At 38.2% G+C, this 16667-nt stretch overlaps 1 protein-coding gene across 6 annotated transcripts in view; it reads right to left on the bottom strand.

Moving 5' to 3' along the window:
* TENM3 (teneurin transmembrane protein 3) overlaps positions 1-16667 on the bottom strand; it is a 1044221-nt gene that overhangs the window by 132866 nt on the left and 894688 nt on the right. For all 6 annotated transcript variants that reach the window (XM_058436908.1, XM_058436909.1, XM_058436910.1 and 3 more), the window contains one exon: positions 9259-9381. In XM_058436908.1, coding sequence (XP_058292891.1) covers positions 9259-9381 — 123 coding nt within the window. The remainder of the gene's footprint in view (positions 1-9258; positions 9382-16667) is intronic.

Below are 16667 nucleotides of genomic sequence, written 5' to 3'. Positions count from 1 at the left end.
GCTTTTCCCATGAAATATGAATCTCATCTCTAAAGTGCCTGTCAACTTCTATTTGCTTCAAGTTATTACACTAGTTTGAATGAATTTATTTTGAATTACAGTCTTAGAATGTGTATTTTCTAAAAGGTAGTTGCAGATCTGACCTCTCATTCTAATCAGTGATATAGAGATATAAGGGCATCACTGATTTTTCTCTGCAAAATCCACTGAAACGGCAGCTTAGATTAGTACAGCCTTCCTGTTTAAGCCTCTAGTTTGAATATCAGGGGACTAGGGTTTTGTGAAGGGGCTTTGTCTTTAAATTCTGCACTGCTGCTTTTCAAGTCACAGCCCTTCTCTCATTTGGGCAAGTCAAGTGTGTTCATTCCTGTTAGCATTTTCAAATGCTCTGTATTGATGGTAAACACACCTGCAAGTCAGTGGGCCATTGACACAGTTTGATAAACTTGTAAATACTTGCACAACCTTTTCCTCTGAAGCTCATCAGTCCTCTTAGATAAAAGCCTGGACACAGAAGTCTTTCATCATGTCCTGAATTCCAGAAAACTTTGGCTTCAGAAGAAATAAAAAAAGGCCAGTTCTAGGGCTCTCTATCCTCCCTTACTGAGATCACTACATCCGTAAAGCCCTAGAGCCTGAACCTGGGAATGATCATAGGAAACACTAAGGTTGTCTGTAGGTTTTACTAAAAGAAAAAGGAGTTAAACTGGAGGAAAAAATAGAGACAGGGCAACAGAGTGCCCTGTAGTTATTCTAAACTCAAAGCTTGTGGGTTAGGAATCAAACCAATTAAAGCCTTCACAGTAAGTGTGAAATGTACCACGTCTTCAAACACAATAGGGTATCATCTTGAAGGTTTTTTTCAACGTGTCCTGTTGTGCCTGAATGTGGGAGCCACTAGCAGTCTTTTCACCTACTAACTGTGATTTTTTTCTTTCATCAGTAAGTATGTGTCACAACAGTCTTAATGTCTTCAAATACAGTTGTCAGAGTGTGAAAACATAGAGAGACCACATACTCAAAGCTATTGTTATTCCTCTCCTTCTTATGTGATACCCAGTTCATATGAAAACACATCAGTGGAGTGACAGTTTTTCAGATAATGCCTTTTAAAAAGTACTTGGAACTGAAAAACATTTTATAAATAAGAGTTTACCAACCATAGATGCTGTAAGGACAAAATAGAAGATTTAAAGTCATATTGGTAATTAGGTGGTTTGGTATCTGTTTGAAAATTATTTTGTGCTATCGGAAAAATCAGTGAAAATTATCAAATGCTAAGTTTTCTGCCATATATATCATGAATTTGCCTATGATGTGAGTAAACAAGCCTACAATGACTGAAACGGAAAGGCAGAAAAGAAATTCACTGTCAAAGTCTAACTGCAATTGTTGCAGAAGGTAAATGATAATATCATCTTAAATCTCACAGAGGCACTAATAATTAAGACATCAGGAAGCAAGGTTAGGCATTTATAGACAATCAATAGCCCACCCTCCAATTCTATGACCTAACCTTGGATTCATACCCTGACTTTGAGAGCTCTGAGAAAACATACCTTTTTATAAACAACCACATGCCATAATTTAGCATTGTGGATACAGAGTGTTATATCACAAGCTAAGTGAAGTAAGACATAACTACTTTGCAAACATAGCTTAATGGACAAAATCAATATAGCACCTAATTAAGGAGCTATTACACATTGTAATAACACAAGTACTATGAACAATATTGAACAAAACTCAGTGCTCTCGCAGCCCTGTCAGCTCCATTTCTCTAATTCACAGGTAATCTTCAACCTGCTATCAAATCAAACTCTCTAGAGTTGTCTAGTACTTGAGAAAGTTGATACACGATGATCAAAAATATAAAATTTAGTCCCAGCTACTTGGGAGACTGAGGCAGGAGAATGGCATGAACCCAGGAGGCGGAGCTTACAGTGAGCTGAGATCGCGCCACTGCACTCCATCCTGGGCGACAGAGCGAGACTCCATCTCAAAAATAATAAAAAAAAAATTTTTGAAATTTAAAAGCAATTAGAATTGTTTTGTTTAAGCAGCATAAATCATATGCATATATACACATACACGCATATTTGTAGTTTTTCAACTTGTATCCATACAAAAAGAGTTCTTCTGATTAGAGAAGTTACTTGCCATAGTTACACTGACTGAAATGTATAGCCTTTTATTTCAGTCTTTATTTTCCTAAATTATCCTATGCTAAAATTGGGCATTTATCTTACTGCCCCTTTAGAAATCAAGCTGGTGTTGAAATGTTCTGTCAGGGTACACTCCACTTAAGGGCGGTTTTCTAATTCATCGTAATAACTCGCTCGATTCCCGTCTAGCCTAGAATTCACATGCTCTGGAAACAACAGCTGTGATCATCTTGCTTTTACTGCTTTATTCCCAGAATCTTGCTCAGTGCATGGCACATCATAAGTGCTCATTACATAAACGTAAAATGAATAAATCCTATGCATTCAAAAAAAGATGATAATATTTCTTTCATAAAATTCAAATAACTAAAAATATAAATAATGAATGATGGAGATTTCCATTATTGCTTTAGAGGATACTACTGATGCTGATTTGGAGAAGTGTCTTCTTAAAATTTTGCTGTGAATTACAAGTGCATCATCTTGAATTGCAGAATGAAGAGCAAACAATCACTGATATGCATTGAATAGTTGTCATGTTCCAATCACTGCTTGGCACCCTGCATGCATTATCTGATTCAAACCTCATTGTAAACCTTTATATCACCCTATAAAGAAACAGGAAGTGAGAGTGGTAACTTGCTTAAAGGCACCCAGTGAGTGGCAGAGCTTCACTTCTTAGCCACTATTCTATACTAGTACTTTGCATATACTTGATGCATGGCCCTTCGTATACTTTATATCATATCATTTAGTTGTATTATTTTCACTCATTCATTCAACTAATACTTTGTGAGCACCTATTACATGCCAGAACTGTGCCAAGAGCTTGGTATACAACAGTGAAAGAACAGACAGGATCCTTGCCTTATACTCTAGTAAAGATGAGATGCATTAAATAGTAATAGTGATAACCATAAACATTTTTCAAGCATTGTACTACACACCATTGTATGTTTACACCTTTGAATATTTGCATTGAATACTCAAGACCAAAGACCATTCTATGAAGTAAATTAGTCCCTTTTAACTGATGAGACCACTTAGGCACAAAGAAGCTATATAACCTGTCCCAAGTAGCACAGGCACTAATGATCAGAACTAGGACACAAAATCAGGTGGTGAGGCTCATAACTCTATCCTCTGTATCTCTGTGTGATATTGTTTTTATGTTACAGTATGGTGTGATGCACAGCCAGACTGTGGAGAGCCTTGTAAGTCATTTAAAGGCTTCTGACTAGAATCTAGGTCACTGAAGGGTCTTAGGCAAGGAACTGATATCTCAAATTTGTGTGTGAAGAGTGGATGAGCAAGACTGGAGACATACAGCGCAGATAGAAGGCTACTATATCCAGTTGAGAGAAAACAGGATTCAAGAGATACTATGGGGTCAGAGTTGAAGGAATTTAGAGACTGACTAAATACGGGAGATGAGAGAGTAGAAGCAGTCACTGGGCCTCCTGGACCAGTGATGAAGTGAACGACAGTGCCATTTCCTAATATAGGAATCCCTTCTTATCTGTAGGGTCTGTGTTCCAAGATCCCCAGTGGATGCCTGGAACTGTGGATAATATCAAACCCTATATATACTATATTTTTTCCTATACATCCATGACTATGATAGCTTATACATTAGGCAAGAAAAAGATAACAATAGAACAATTATAACAATATACTGCAATGAAAGTTCAGTGAATGTGGTCTGTCTCTCTCTCTCTCTCTCAAAGTATCTTAATAGTTTCAGACCACAGTGGACTACAGGTAACTAAAACCACAGAAAGCAAAACTGTGGAGCGGGGGATGTGGGAAGGTACGGTACAGAAATCCCTGAAAGAGGGGCAAATTTGGAAAGAAAGATGGCTTGGCGATTGTATTTTCCAAAGAGGGCCACAACAGTATCTTCCATCCCACGTGCCCTTGTGCAATGGCATAACAGGTCCCTAGTCAAGAGGAGGAGTTTAATTCTCCTCCCCAGGAATCTTGGCTGACCTTGCTGACTTCCTGACCAACAGAATGTGATGGCAGTGATAGCCTAGAATGGCCACTGCTAGGTTATACAAGGCTGGTTAGTTGCTGTCATGGTCTCTTGGCATGCTCCCTCTTGGGATATTCCTCTTCAGAACCAGCTGCTATGTTCTAACAGGCCCAAGCCACATGGAAGGCCATGTTTAGGTGCCCCAGATGGTGACTACGGTTGAGCTCAGGTCAACAGATGGCATTAACTGCCAGCTATGTGAGTGAGCTACCCTGGACTTCCAGCTCAGTGGAGCCTTCGGTTAACCTTGGTTAACATCAGAAAGCAATCGCAGTGTCCTAAGTGAGAACGCAAGAACTACCTGGCCAATTCACTGAACCATGAGAGATGATAACAAATTGCTTTCTAAGCCACTGAGTTTTGTTATGGTTTGTTATGTAGTAATAGATAACCAAAGTAGTTGATGCGTTCTGTTTTAGACATGCGGAGTTTAAGATGCATGGAAAACACCCAAGTGGAAATGTTCCAAAGACAATTGGCTAGATTTTATGTAGTTGAGATCTGGAGCTGAGGAGACACCTAGGCTGGACTAACTGATTTGAGAGTTAGGAACACAGAGAATGTAACTGGAGCCATGAAAGTGGGTGACAGAATCCAGAGTGATTATTTTGTGAAGAGCAGAGTCCTGAGAAACAGCAGTGTAGAGGGGAGGTGAGTCAACTAAACAGAGACATCATTGCCAAAACGGTCAGGGAGAAAGTCGAAGTGAATGTGGCATCACAGAAGCTAAGCAAAGAATATTTCAACAGGAGGGATACGTTAAGTGTTAAATGGTTCCAAAAACTCAAACATGATAAAGAATAAAGAGGTTTCACTGGTGCAATTGACAAAGCAATGTGGAACTCTGGAGACATCAGTTTCAGTGAAGTATGAGTGTTTGGTGAAGGTGGAGGAGGACAGTCATGAGCAAGGGGTACTGTGAAAGCCCAACTGTAAGAGGGTAAACAGAAGGCAGAGACGTGATCAAACTGACTAAGCCCACTATGTTCAAGAAGGCTGGAAGTACCGGGCGAGGTGGCTCACGCCAATAATCCTAGCACTTTGGGAGGCTGAGGCAGGAGGATTGCTTGAGCTCAGGAGTTCAAGGCAGCCTGGGCAATATGGTGGAACACTGTTTACAAAATATACAAAATTTAGCCAGGCGTGGTGACATGTGCCTGTAGTCCCAGCTACTCGGAAGGCTGAGGTGGGAGGATCACTTGAGCCCAGGAGGTCAAGGCTGCAGTGAGCCAAGCTGTGACTGACCACTGCATTCCAGCCTGGGTGACAGAGTGAGACCCTGTCTCAAAACAAACAAACAAACAAACAAAATAAATAAATAAAAAGAAGGCTGGTAGAAGAGAGAGGCAGTAGGAGGCAAAGTCAAGAGATTATTGTTTTCCAAGACGTGAGAGACTGGAATGTTCGAATGTTGACTGGATGGTATCAGTAGAATGAGGACATTCTGAAGAGAGAGAATGGGATCGAGAGGACCCATGCAAAGATGAGCCTGGAATATGGAGAGAAAAGGTGGAAGCACAGATCCACATACATGGAGGAATAAAGATGTGTTTACAGAAAAGGAGAGCTCCCCTTGCAAGTTTCTATTTTTTTTTTAATAGAATGCAAGGTCATCTGCTGAGACAGGGGTTTGAGTATAGCAGGAAGATCTGAAATAGTTGTTGAGAAGTATGGTGAGGGGAAGTTTGCGAGGGATAGGTAGGGCTGCCGACTGTTGAAGTTGGAAAGTCAGGAGACAGGTAGTATTATTCCCTCTTTACATGTGAAGAAATTGAAGCTCAAAGAGGTCAGTGAAGTAACTTGCTGAAGGTTACAAAGTAAATAAATGAAGGAGCCAGGATTTGAGTATAGAACTGTGTGATTCTTTCCAGTACATTAGGCTAAATGAATTCCTTGGGCCAGGGGAATAATTTTAGTTTCTGGAAAGAGACCAGTGTTTGAGCTACAAACTTCATTCTTACCTCTTTATTCATTTGTCCATTTCCATCAGTTTTGTCTAAGACCCTACACTTCTGATAACTCATCTCTAAAATCTGTAGGCAAAGAAGGTCTCAGGAATAATCAGTAAAGGATGATGGCATATAATAGAAATCCTTCTTTTAGATACTAAATACCATTTAGAAGCTTTGGCTCATTGTTAACTTAAATGCAAGCAGGGAGTTGACTGCACCCTTAGCACAATGATTGTTCCTTAGAATTATATTTACAAAATAAGAGTAAAATAGGACTGCATAAATAAAAGTATTACATTTAGAAGCTGTGAAATAATTTTCTCACTATGCTTTTCACAGTTCATTCTCCTAGTGAGCTTTGTTCAGAATTCTAAAGCTTTCTCAAGGGTTATAATCTCCTAGAATTTCTAAAGAGATGATGTGATCTGCTTCTTGGATAGTATATAAAATTTAAGTAGTGGGTGGTGGGTGGTGGTGCACGGACACTGAGTTCATCATGAAAGCCTAAAAGCAGCGGTTTGCAGGTACCTCCCTCCTTGTAAATAGAGTTCCCGTCCACTCCCCGTGCCCCAGGTCTTTAAGTACTATATTTAGGAGATATTAAGAACTTGTATTTGGAAAAGCAGAAACAAGAATTCCTTACAATTGAGGGTTTTGGGGGCTATTCAAACACTAATAAAGAAGGCAAGTAACTAACAGTTAGGTCACTCTTTGGACAAGATCGGAGCCCAGAGAGAAACAGCTTTTCCACGCAGGGCAATTCCTGCAAATCCCTTAGTCCAGTTGGCAGTTCTCTAGTGCACTTAACTGATTCTGGGGCTTCCGTTAACCACTCCCTATATAGGAGACTTCTACACATCTAGGAAGAAAGTACTTCGCTTATATGTATATACACGTGCTCTAAAGGTGCACAGAAACTGTATAAAACTGAATTCTATAATCACTTGGGGGGACTTCAGTCCCCCTTAGAGAAGGAGGCTACCAAAGCAGTATTTCTGAGATTACAGACCACAATATTTCGTAAAGTATGAAATTATTTTAGTGGGTTGCAAGTGGCATTTGTTAAAAATGAGAAATACAATAAAATAAAATGGAAAATCCCAGGATGCATCTTACAAGGCAAGGATAAATATTATTTTGGGAAGCATATTTCAGATACATATGTATATGTGTGTGTATATGTTGGCTTTGATGTAACATGTATTTCTTATTGCATTGTCATGGTCAATAGCTTAAAAGCCACTGTTTTCGAGGACTCCAGCTTTACAGAGATTTCTATTAATACGGCCATATTCATGTGATGTTCTTTGTTCTTCCAAACCTCTGGGACTGATAAGATCCTAGGCAGCCCATTCCAGAGCTGCCCTAAAATTTTCTTGTAAATCTGAATAACTAAGCACGCCGCCCAAAGTTACAAAGTAAACAGGCGAAAGGGCGAGGATTTGAATATAGGCTTCTGTGAGCTGAGGAGTGCTGAGGTGAGCAGAGGTATTCCCTGGCAAAACGCCAGGAGCCAGCACCCAGGCTGTGGGAGTCTCTAAATCCACAGCTTTCTCAGAATCATGCTTTTCAGGACTGTGAAACTAATTAGCCAAACTCTATTTTCATTTTAATCATAATAAAAGGTTAAGATGTTGTAAAATAAATAAAATCTCCATAATAAGCATTTGTCTCTTTGGTATAATTACAATTTCTTCAGTCTGTAAAAAAGTTCCCTACATGTATGGTTAATAAGTACCATTTGATCATTTTTACAGGAACCATGCATTTTAAGAGACAGTCTAAATTTCAGTCAATACAAACCAAAATAAATATTCTTAATTTCTGTGTAGTTACTCGTTTTGTTCATATATATGTTATTAATGTATAAAAAAATAAGGTAATTGAAATTTATGTAATTAAAATTTCCCATCTATAGTTTCAACCCTCTTTAACCCCCTCTACAGTGACTGCCACTGTCTACTTTAGGTGGGTGACATGTCAGTCACCAGCTTACAGTTCTTCTGGAACATGCAGAACTTTATATAAAAAGGTTCCATATGGCAGGGGATTCACTATTATTATAAAAATCGAATGTTGTAAAATTCCTCAACCTCCCTAAGGAGAAAGAGAAGTGTCATAAAGTATTATTATTAGGAAAAAAAGAATAAAAAAGTGTACAAAGTATTCATCACAGTAAATGGGTACACGTAACACAGCAGCACATAAGTTCATTAAATGTAAAATAATTTCTTTCTAGTCTTGCAAAGAAACCAGCCACATGAGGATAGACATATTAATGCCAAAGCTGAACACCAATATACTAGATAAGAAACAAAGAGGAAGAAGAGTTAGGGGAATGCCTAAAGGGAAATAATTTATTAACCAGATGACAGAAAAAGGTGTCTTCATCAGGTTGCTCTGAGATATAAAGTATTATGATATTTTGCAAAAAGTCAGAGGATACCAAGGCCAAGACATGTACACACACATACACACAGAAATCATATAAAACCATTTGCAACGTAACTGTACATATGTATATATACACTTTTCTAAGTGTTTATATTGAAAAAATGGAATTTTCTAACTACTTAAATTCCATTTTTAATTCAGAGCCAATTGATTTCAAAATCTTTGTTAGCTCAAAGTGCAAATTCTTAAAGGTTTAGAGAAAGGGCAACCAGAGAAAAGGTCAATAAACTATAATCCTTTAATGTGTTTTGCATTTAAATGCTTTTATAATAAAATTAATATAGTGTTCCAACTCCACACACAGGTTGAATGAAGAAAACCTAATATACCCCAGGTAATACAAGAGATGATACACTGAATTATAATCTATTTGCAGACTAAAAATAAAACTCAATACACATTTGCAGAAGGGAAAGGCAGAAAAGCCTAGCCATCAAATCAGAAGGCAGCAAATCATATTATTCCTGTAATAAAAATGTGAATTTTCAACCTTTCAAGTAAATTAATTAAAAAAACTCATGAAAAGACGATATCTGTAATTTCGAAAACTTTTCCCTGTTCCATCTAAACTAGATGTAAGCATGGGTAAAAATAAATTTATGGAAAAAGGATGTTAAAAGAAAAACACAGGATACATAATTCTTTTGCTTACCATTGTCTCCAGAAGGTAATGACACAGTGCTTGTTGGCATGGTATCAGAATTCACTTTTCCATTCTCAAATGTGTCATTTTCGGTCTGCTGTAGCTGCCAGTTGAGGCCAAAGAGATGCATTGCTGGGGGTAAAGAACACAAGTTGTTTAAAGGTCTGCTGCCTTCAGCTACAACAGCAATTGCTGAGCATGTTTAAAACAAGAGTCATACGTAAAGTTAAAATTTCCATTTTCTGAAATACCAAGGATAACTGTGCAACGAAAATTATAAAACAAAGAGTTCCTCAAACAAATATAATTTACATAGCAAGGCAGTGCAATATGGTGGCACTTCAATAATGATTTAATACTATTCACTTCATTGGTACCAGGAAACTCTTAGGAATCAATCATTATTTGCTCTAATTGGTCTGAGTTCTATTTTTCACCATCTTTTAAGTAACTGGTAGAACACCCTATAACAGCATTTGTCAAACTTACTAGACCACAGGTCACTTGCAAATTTATGTTACTTCACTGCAACACCTGTAGATTCTTAAGAGACATGATCCTCTACCTTTGCGTTAAGGTAAAACCAAAAACTGGTCTCACAGATGAATTTGTTGGTACACGAAATTCAGCTGTACAAAATATAATCAAATTTGAATATTCTAAATTTGGGATGAGTAATTTTTGAATTGATGACATACAATTTAATAATGGTACAGATTAAAAAGCATGTATTTGTGTCAGGTAATTTCATGTGAGTTTCTGATGTGGGTAAAATAATTTCATAAATTTATATTTAATAAATTTATTAAAATTTATGATTGTGTTTACTAATTTGCTTTATTTAAAAAAATTTAAAAAGTAACTAGAAGACTATACAACTATAAAAGTTTTAAATTCCAGACATTGAAATGTGAATACACTGTGTATTATTTTTCTTAATTTATCAACACTATTTAGAAAAATATGTCAGTGTCATATTCACCTAATATACTAAACATTCATTTGTGCTGCACAGAGTACAGTTTAGGAACTAACCCCTAAGGAAGGTTAAATATCTTTAGGGAAACCCAGTGATGGTCATATCACCATATCATGAAAGAGAACTTTTTTGATATTTTTAGACATTATTTTACTTACTGTATATACTGGAATTTACTAGAGCGATGGAGGAAGAATAAGAAGGCAGTGTGATGACTACCACTGTCAAAAAGCCCTTCAGATCCAATACATAAAGGAACGGCACTGACCTGCTACAGTACATGGAGCAGGGGCTTTGGATGCAGTTAGATTTTGGTTCAGTCTTCAGTCTAGAGTTTAGCCTTGGATAAATTATGTGATATTGTTAGAGATTAGGTTTATTTTTCAAAGGAGGTTTGTTACAACCACCTTATTTAATTTAAGCTCAGGTGAGAAGGTGTAGGCCAGAAGAGTCTAGACAGGGCATATGAAGGAGAGCTGGCACAAAGCTAGACAGTTCTTACTGCTGAGGTATTTTATTTAGTCTGGACACCAGGTTACTGAACTATTTGCAGTCACCTGACTAGATCACGGCACCCCTCAATAAACAGTCCCTTCTGTCTGCAATGCTTCTCCCTGACAGGAAAATACCTGTGCATCCCTCACACCCCGACTGGGTGACGTGTTTTTCTTAAGACTATTTTAGTTGACTTTCATATCTCATTTATAAGACATATAACTTTGTATATGTTAGTTATATACAAAGATATATACTAGATACAGTGCCTGATACCTAGTAGGTCTCAATAAGTATCTGTCAAATAAATGAATTAAAATTAGGAATATTCTATTTTCTGAGATTTTAAAAATCTAAGAAAACACTGTGTGGATAAAATATAGTAATTTAGAGAAAAAGTTAATACATAGAAAACAAATGCATAAATGGCTAAGAGAGGAGAACATGTTAATAACGGAGGAATGACTGCTTTACTATAATGCTGTCTGAAGAGCAGTTGACTGAAAGTCTACTACTACTATATGTAATTAACTAAACTTTAAAAATTTGGTAGTTTTAGGATATTCTATTAACAGTCCACATTCTTTTGTTAATAATACCTAATATAAAAGCATGCTATAGTAAGAAAGATACCAAAAATAGGTAGATAGCTACATCTACCCTGTATATTTTAAATAAATGTATATACTCACACTCCCTGCTAAACTTATCCTTGGCCAGCAATTCCTCTTAAACTCTGATTTTCTTTTTTTTCTTTTTTTCTGAGACGGAGTCTCGTTCTGTCACCCAGGTTGGAGTGCAGTGGCACAATCTCGGCTCACTGCAACCTCCGCCTCCCAGGTTCAAGCAACTCTCCTGCCTCAGCCTCTCAAGTAGCTGGGACTACAGGTGCACACTGCCACGCCCAGCTAATTTTTTGTATCTTTTTTTTTATTAGAGACGGGGTTTCACCGTTTTGCCCAGGCTGTTCTCGAACTCCTGAACTCAGGCAATCCGCCCGCCTCGGCCTCCCAAAGTGCTAGGATTCCAGGTGTGAGCCACTGCGCCCAGCCTAAACTCTGAATTTCATGGATTAAGATACAGGTTATAGGCTGGGCGCGGTGGCTCACGCCTGTGATCCCAGCACTTTGGGAGGCCGAGGTGGGCGGATCACAAGGTCAGGAGATCGAGACCATCCCGGCTAACACGGTGAAACCCCGTCTCTACTAAAAATACAAAAAATTAGCCAGGCGCGGTAGCGCATGCCTGTAGTCCCAGCTACTCGGGAGGCTGAGGCAGGAGAATGGCGTGAACCCGGGAGGCGGAGCTTGCAGTGAGCTGAGATCGCACCACTGGGCGACAGAGCGAGACTCCGTCTCAAAAAAAAAAAAAAAAAAGATAACAGGTTATAGGATTCTTGAATTTACAAGTTGTCATCTTGTAAAAAGGTATAACTTCATGTGTCATTTTGCATTAAATTGCATAGTGTTTGACTTGCTAAACACTTATCAAGTCATACATTTTTCAGGGTTTCAGATGCTTCACAAGTTTTGAACAAAATAATGGGAGCTAGTTTTGCATAGAGTAAAATGTCTGACAGACACACTCTGGCACAGCAGCAATAAATATTCCAAGAGGTCAAAGTTTCCACACAAAATAATTTGTCATCATTGTGATCTTTTAACATAAAAAGTCTTCTTGCCTGATAGATTTGCTCATATTATCGGTTTTAATGGATTTTGAAGAGGAGACATAATCCACGGGATCATGCGCAGATGTCACATGTTAAAAAGTAATGTGACGTTTATGTTGGGAGAGCTATTTTATTTTTTGCCAGATAGGCAACAGCTTTAATATATATATACATATATAACAGAAAATCTCAATACAGTGGGATGCTGGTTCTACTTAAGATGCTATACAATGAGACTCATACCCAAAAATATTATCTCTGGTTTAATACTGCACTGAAAACAGAAACCAACAAGTTGTTTGGTCTTAGGATATTATCTACTTTGAAACTGTTGGTGTTTCATATTTAGTGATTCCCTTGACTCTCATTACGTATAATTTAAGATATTCATACAAATGCAGGGTGTTAGTGGGGTTCACTCTCGAAAGCTAGAGAGAGGAGACAGAGAGAGACGAGAAAAAGGAGAGAAAGGAGAGAGGCAGGCAGCAAACTCATAAAAGTCAAGAATGCTACAGAAATTACTGAGCAGTGGTGTAATAAAACTAAATGGGGTATCTGGCAGAAAAAAAGGGAAAATTAGCCAAATAAAATACAACTGAAAATAAAGAAGGATAAGTCCACTTCTTCAATGCCTGAGTTGGAAAGCAGAACTGAACTCATGGAAAAGCATTTGCTGCCACTATTCATGGATGGCACAACGGATCCTTGTCCGTTGTAGGGCATGTCCCAATGAAGGGTGCGCAGACAGCAGCAAGAAGCAGCTGGGGGCGCTGTGCTCTCCTGAGTCCCTTACTGCCCTGGGTCTCAGGTGAAGAGGTGCAAGCCAGGAGTGATACAGGCATTCCCGGCCACAGACATGCTCCTTGTGCTGGTGGTAGAACATCATGCTGCAATAGACATTTTAAACCATTCATTGAACAAACGCTGTGTGTCAGCAACTGTACTAGTACTTGATTGGCATTATCTCTAATCTTCACAAAGATTCTGTTGAATGGTTATTATGACTTATTTTTTTTTGTTTTAAATCCAAGCAAGTGGAGATTAGTTGAGAGTTTAAGGTTTTTTGAGAGTTTGCATGCAGTTTGCAATGGACGTTAACCTCAAACCCCGATCTTCTGATGACAAAAGACGTATCACTACACACCTCTGTATTCTACCAGAGGGCAGTGGGATGTGAAAATCCATAGAGAAGGAAGTGAAATGCAGCTTGTGTGTGGGCCACAGGCTACAATAACACTTCTCTACTATATCCAGGACACTGCAGGCTGGGGCAGTACTGGGGGGCTGGGGCCGAGGATATCACCAGGTAGCATCTGTGTGTCCTGGGCACCGTTCTACACAGTACTTTCCCACTATAGTGTCTGAAACTAAAGTTTTACAGTAATATGATGATGACAGTAATGAAATTAAGAACAGGCTATGTTAACTCCAAGATTCTTAAGAAACAACAATTTTAAGTTATAAAAGTACAAAAGGAAGCATTATAGCTTTGAATTTTAAGGTTATAGAAATAATATTCGTGTAGATTTAATCATGAAAAATTTTTATTTCTAGTATTATGTTTCTTAGTTTTATGTCATTTCCATGTATTTCTAGGTGAATATAATAGTGAAAGGGCCTGGATTCATATCCAAAATGTTATCCAAGGCAGAATGAAATTTGTAGACGACAGCAATACTGCCTGAGATATATATTTATCAGTGTGTTTTTCACAATTTAAAAAACCTTGAAGTCCATTATCGTCTTTTTTTGTAGAAAGAATGATTATATTTGCCCCATGAGGTAAATATAATCAGAAGTTGTCCAAATGTTAAAACTGGTAAATACAAGATTTTTACCAACTATAAATGGGAGTATTTTGCAAGATAATTTTTAAGTTGGTTGTTTGGAATTGGGATGTATTTTCTCATATTAAAAATCTCAGAAATAGTGGTTAAGTCCCCAGAGCATCTACAAAAGTCTATCTGTATATCCTATAGAAATATGTATTCACATAGTAACAAAAGGCATGAGCAAGAATGTTCACAGAAGCATTATTTGTAATAGCCCCAAACTGGAAACAACTCCAAACTGGATATCTGGCAGCAGTAGAATGGAAAAACAAATTATAGTCCAGATATACAATGGAATTCTACACAGCAGCGTGAGGGAATGAACTGCTGGCAGACACAACAATATAGATGAATCTCACAAGCCTAATGTTGGGCAAAAGAAACCAGTCACACAAAAACAGTGAATGCTGTGTAAGTTCATGTATATAAAGTTCAAAGGCAGGTAAAATCGACTGAGAAGAATGAAAGTCATCATGGTGATGACCTCTAGGAAGGAAGGAACAGGTAGTGGCTGGCATAGTCCCTGGAGGTTTCTGGAGTGCTGCCCAGATTCTGTCTGGGAGGTGGTTCCAATGGTGTGTTCACTTATTGTGATCCATATACTTTTCTAAATGCATATTATACTTAAATAAAAATTACTTAGGCAGGGCGCAGTGGCTCACCTCTGTAATCCTACCTAGCACTTTGTGAGGCTGAGGTGGGCGGATCACCTGAGGTCAGGAGTTTGAGACCAGCCTGACCAACATGGCAAAACCCAGTCTCTACTAAAACTACAAAAATTAGCCAAGTATAGTGGCAGGCGCCTGTAATCCCAGTTATTCGGGAGGCTGAGGCAGGAGAATCGCTTGAACCTGGGAGGCGGAGGTTGCAGTGAGCCAAGATCATGCCACTGCATTCCAGCCTGGGTGACAAAATGAGACTCTGTCTCAAAAAAACAAACAAAAAAAACACTTAAAAGTAATCCATCTAACACCCAGCGTAGCTAAAAATAACATACATTTTTTTACCCTCCCTAAATCTTCTCTAAAAGTGGGTTCCTCCATAAGGCTAGCAGGCTTGCCTTTCCAGGATGTTGCAGGTGAGGCAACTGTGATGGTCTGTGCTCCAGCCCGAAGAGGTAACAAATAAATGCAGGTGCAGAGTGAAGACAGTACAGAAGAAGGACACATGACTCCACCAGGTGGGAGGAAAAGGAAAGAGTGAGGAAAGACTTTCCTCGGTGCAAATCTCAGGAAGTGCAAACTTTAAGGAGGAAAGCAATATGATTAAACCAATTCATGTATTGTGGTGATGACTGTCAGCTCATGGCCCTCCCAAATTGATTTTTAGTTTAAAAACATTATGATTTGTCTTGGCACAAATGTAAAGAAATGGAAACTCTTGTGTGCTGTTGGCTAGGATTGCAACATTTTGTTGCAAACACTATGGAAAACAATATGGTGATCCCACAAAAAAATTAAATATAGAAATACCATATGATCCAGCAATCCCGCTTCAGGCTACATACCCAAAAGAACAGAAATTAAGGTCTTGAAGAGATATTTACACACTCATGTTCATACCAGCACTATTCACAATAGTCAAGAGGTGGAAGCAACCCAAATGCCCATCGATGGATGAATGGATAAAGAAAATGTGGTATATACACACAATGGAAGAGTATTCTGCCTTAAAAAGGAAATCTTGTCACATGCTATAGAATGCGACATGCAAGCCTTGAGGACTTTATGTTAAATGAAGTAAGTCAGTTATAAAAATACAAATACCGTATAATTCCACTTGCATGGACTATCTGAAGTAGTCAAAGTCATAGAATCTTAAAGTAGAATGGTGATGACCAGGGTTTGGGAGGATGGAGCAATGGAGAGTTGTTGTGTGATAGGTACAGAATTTTAGTTTCATACTATAAAAACATTCTGTAAATCTGTTGCACAACAATGCCAATCCTACTGAGCTATACACTTCAAAATGTGTAAGACGATACATTTTATGTTACATGTTTCTTACCAGAATTAAAAACAAAAACTATTATAACTTGTCACCCTGCAGAAAATCATTGTTGTTAAGATGAAGAAATGGGACTGTGACACAAAGTGGGAAACTTAACCCAGACGGTATGAAGTGACCAGCATCTTACTGTATCTGACTGTGCACTGAAGGTCTCTGTGTTTGCTCCTTCAACTTAAGCATGTTTACAAATGGTTTAGAAGAGATGAAAAAGCAATGTTTGGGGTATAAATGTCATGCTTACTTACAGAATCAGGATTTTCAAGGGTTTCTTAATTCTGATTTCTTTCAAATTATTGCTTAATTCCTCTCCTTCCCTTTACTACCAGGTATCTCAGAAGAAGAGACCACAATATATACTTCCTCAGCACATACTTCTTTTCTCCTCACTTTAACTGACGTTCCTCATTACTGTACTAAAATCTTTCTCACA

This window comes from Hylobates moloch, unplaced genomic scaffold (genome assembly GCF_009828535.3).
Source record: "Hylobates moloch isolate HMO894 unplaced genomic scaffold, HMol_V3 SCAFFOLD_3, whole genome shotgun sequence".
NCBI classification, from domain to species: Eukaryota; Metazoa; Chordata; class Mammalia; order Primates; family Hylobatidae; genus Hylobates; species Hylobates moloch.
Note: the sequence above shows the minus strand (reverse complement) of the source record. Positions and strands in the feature narration are given on the sequence as shown.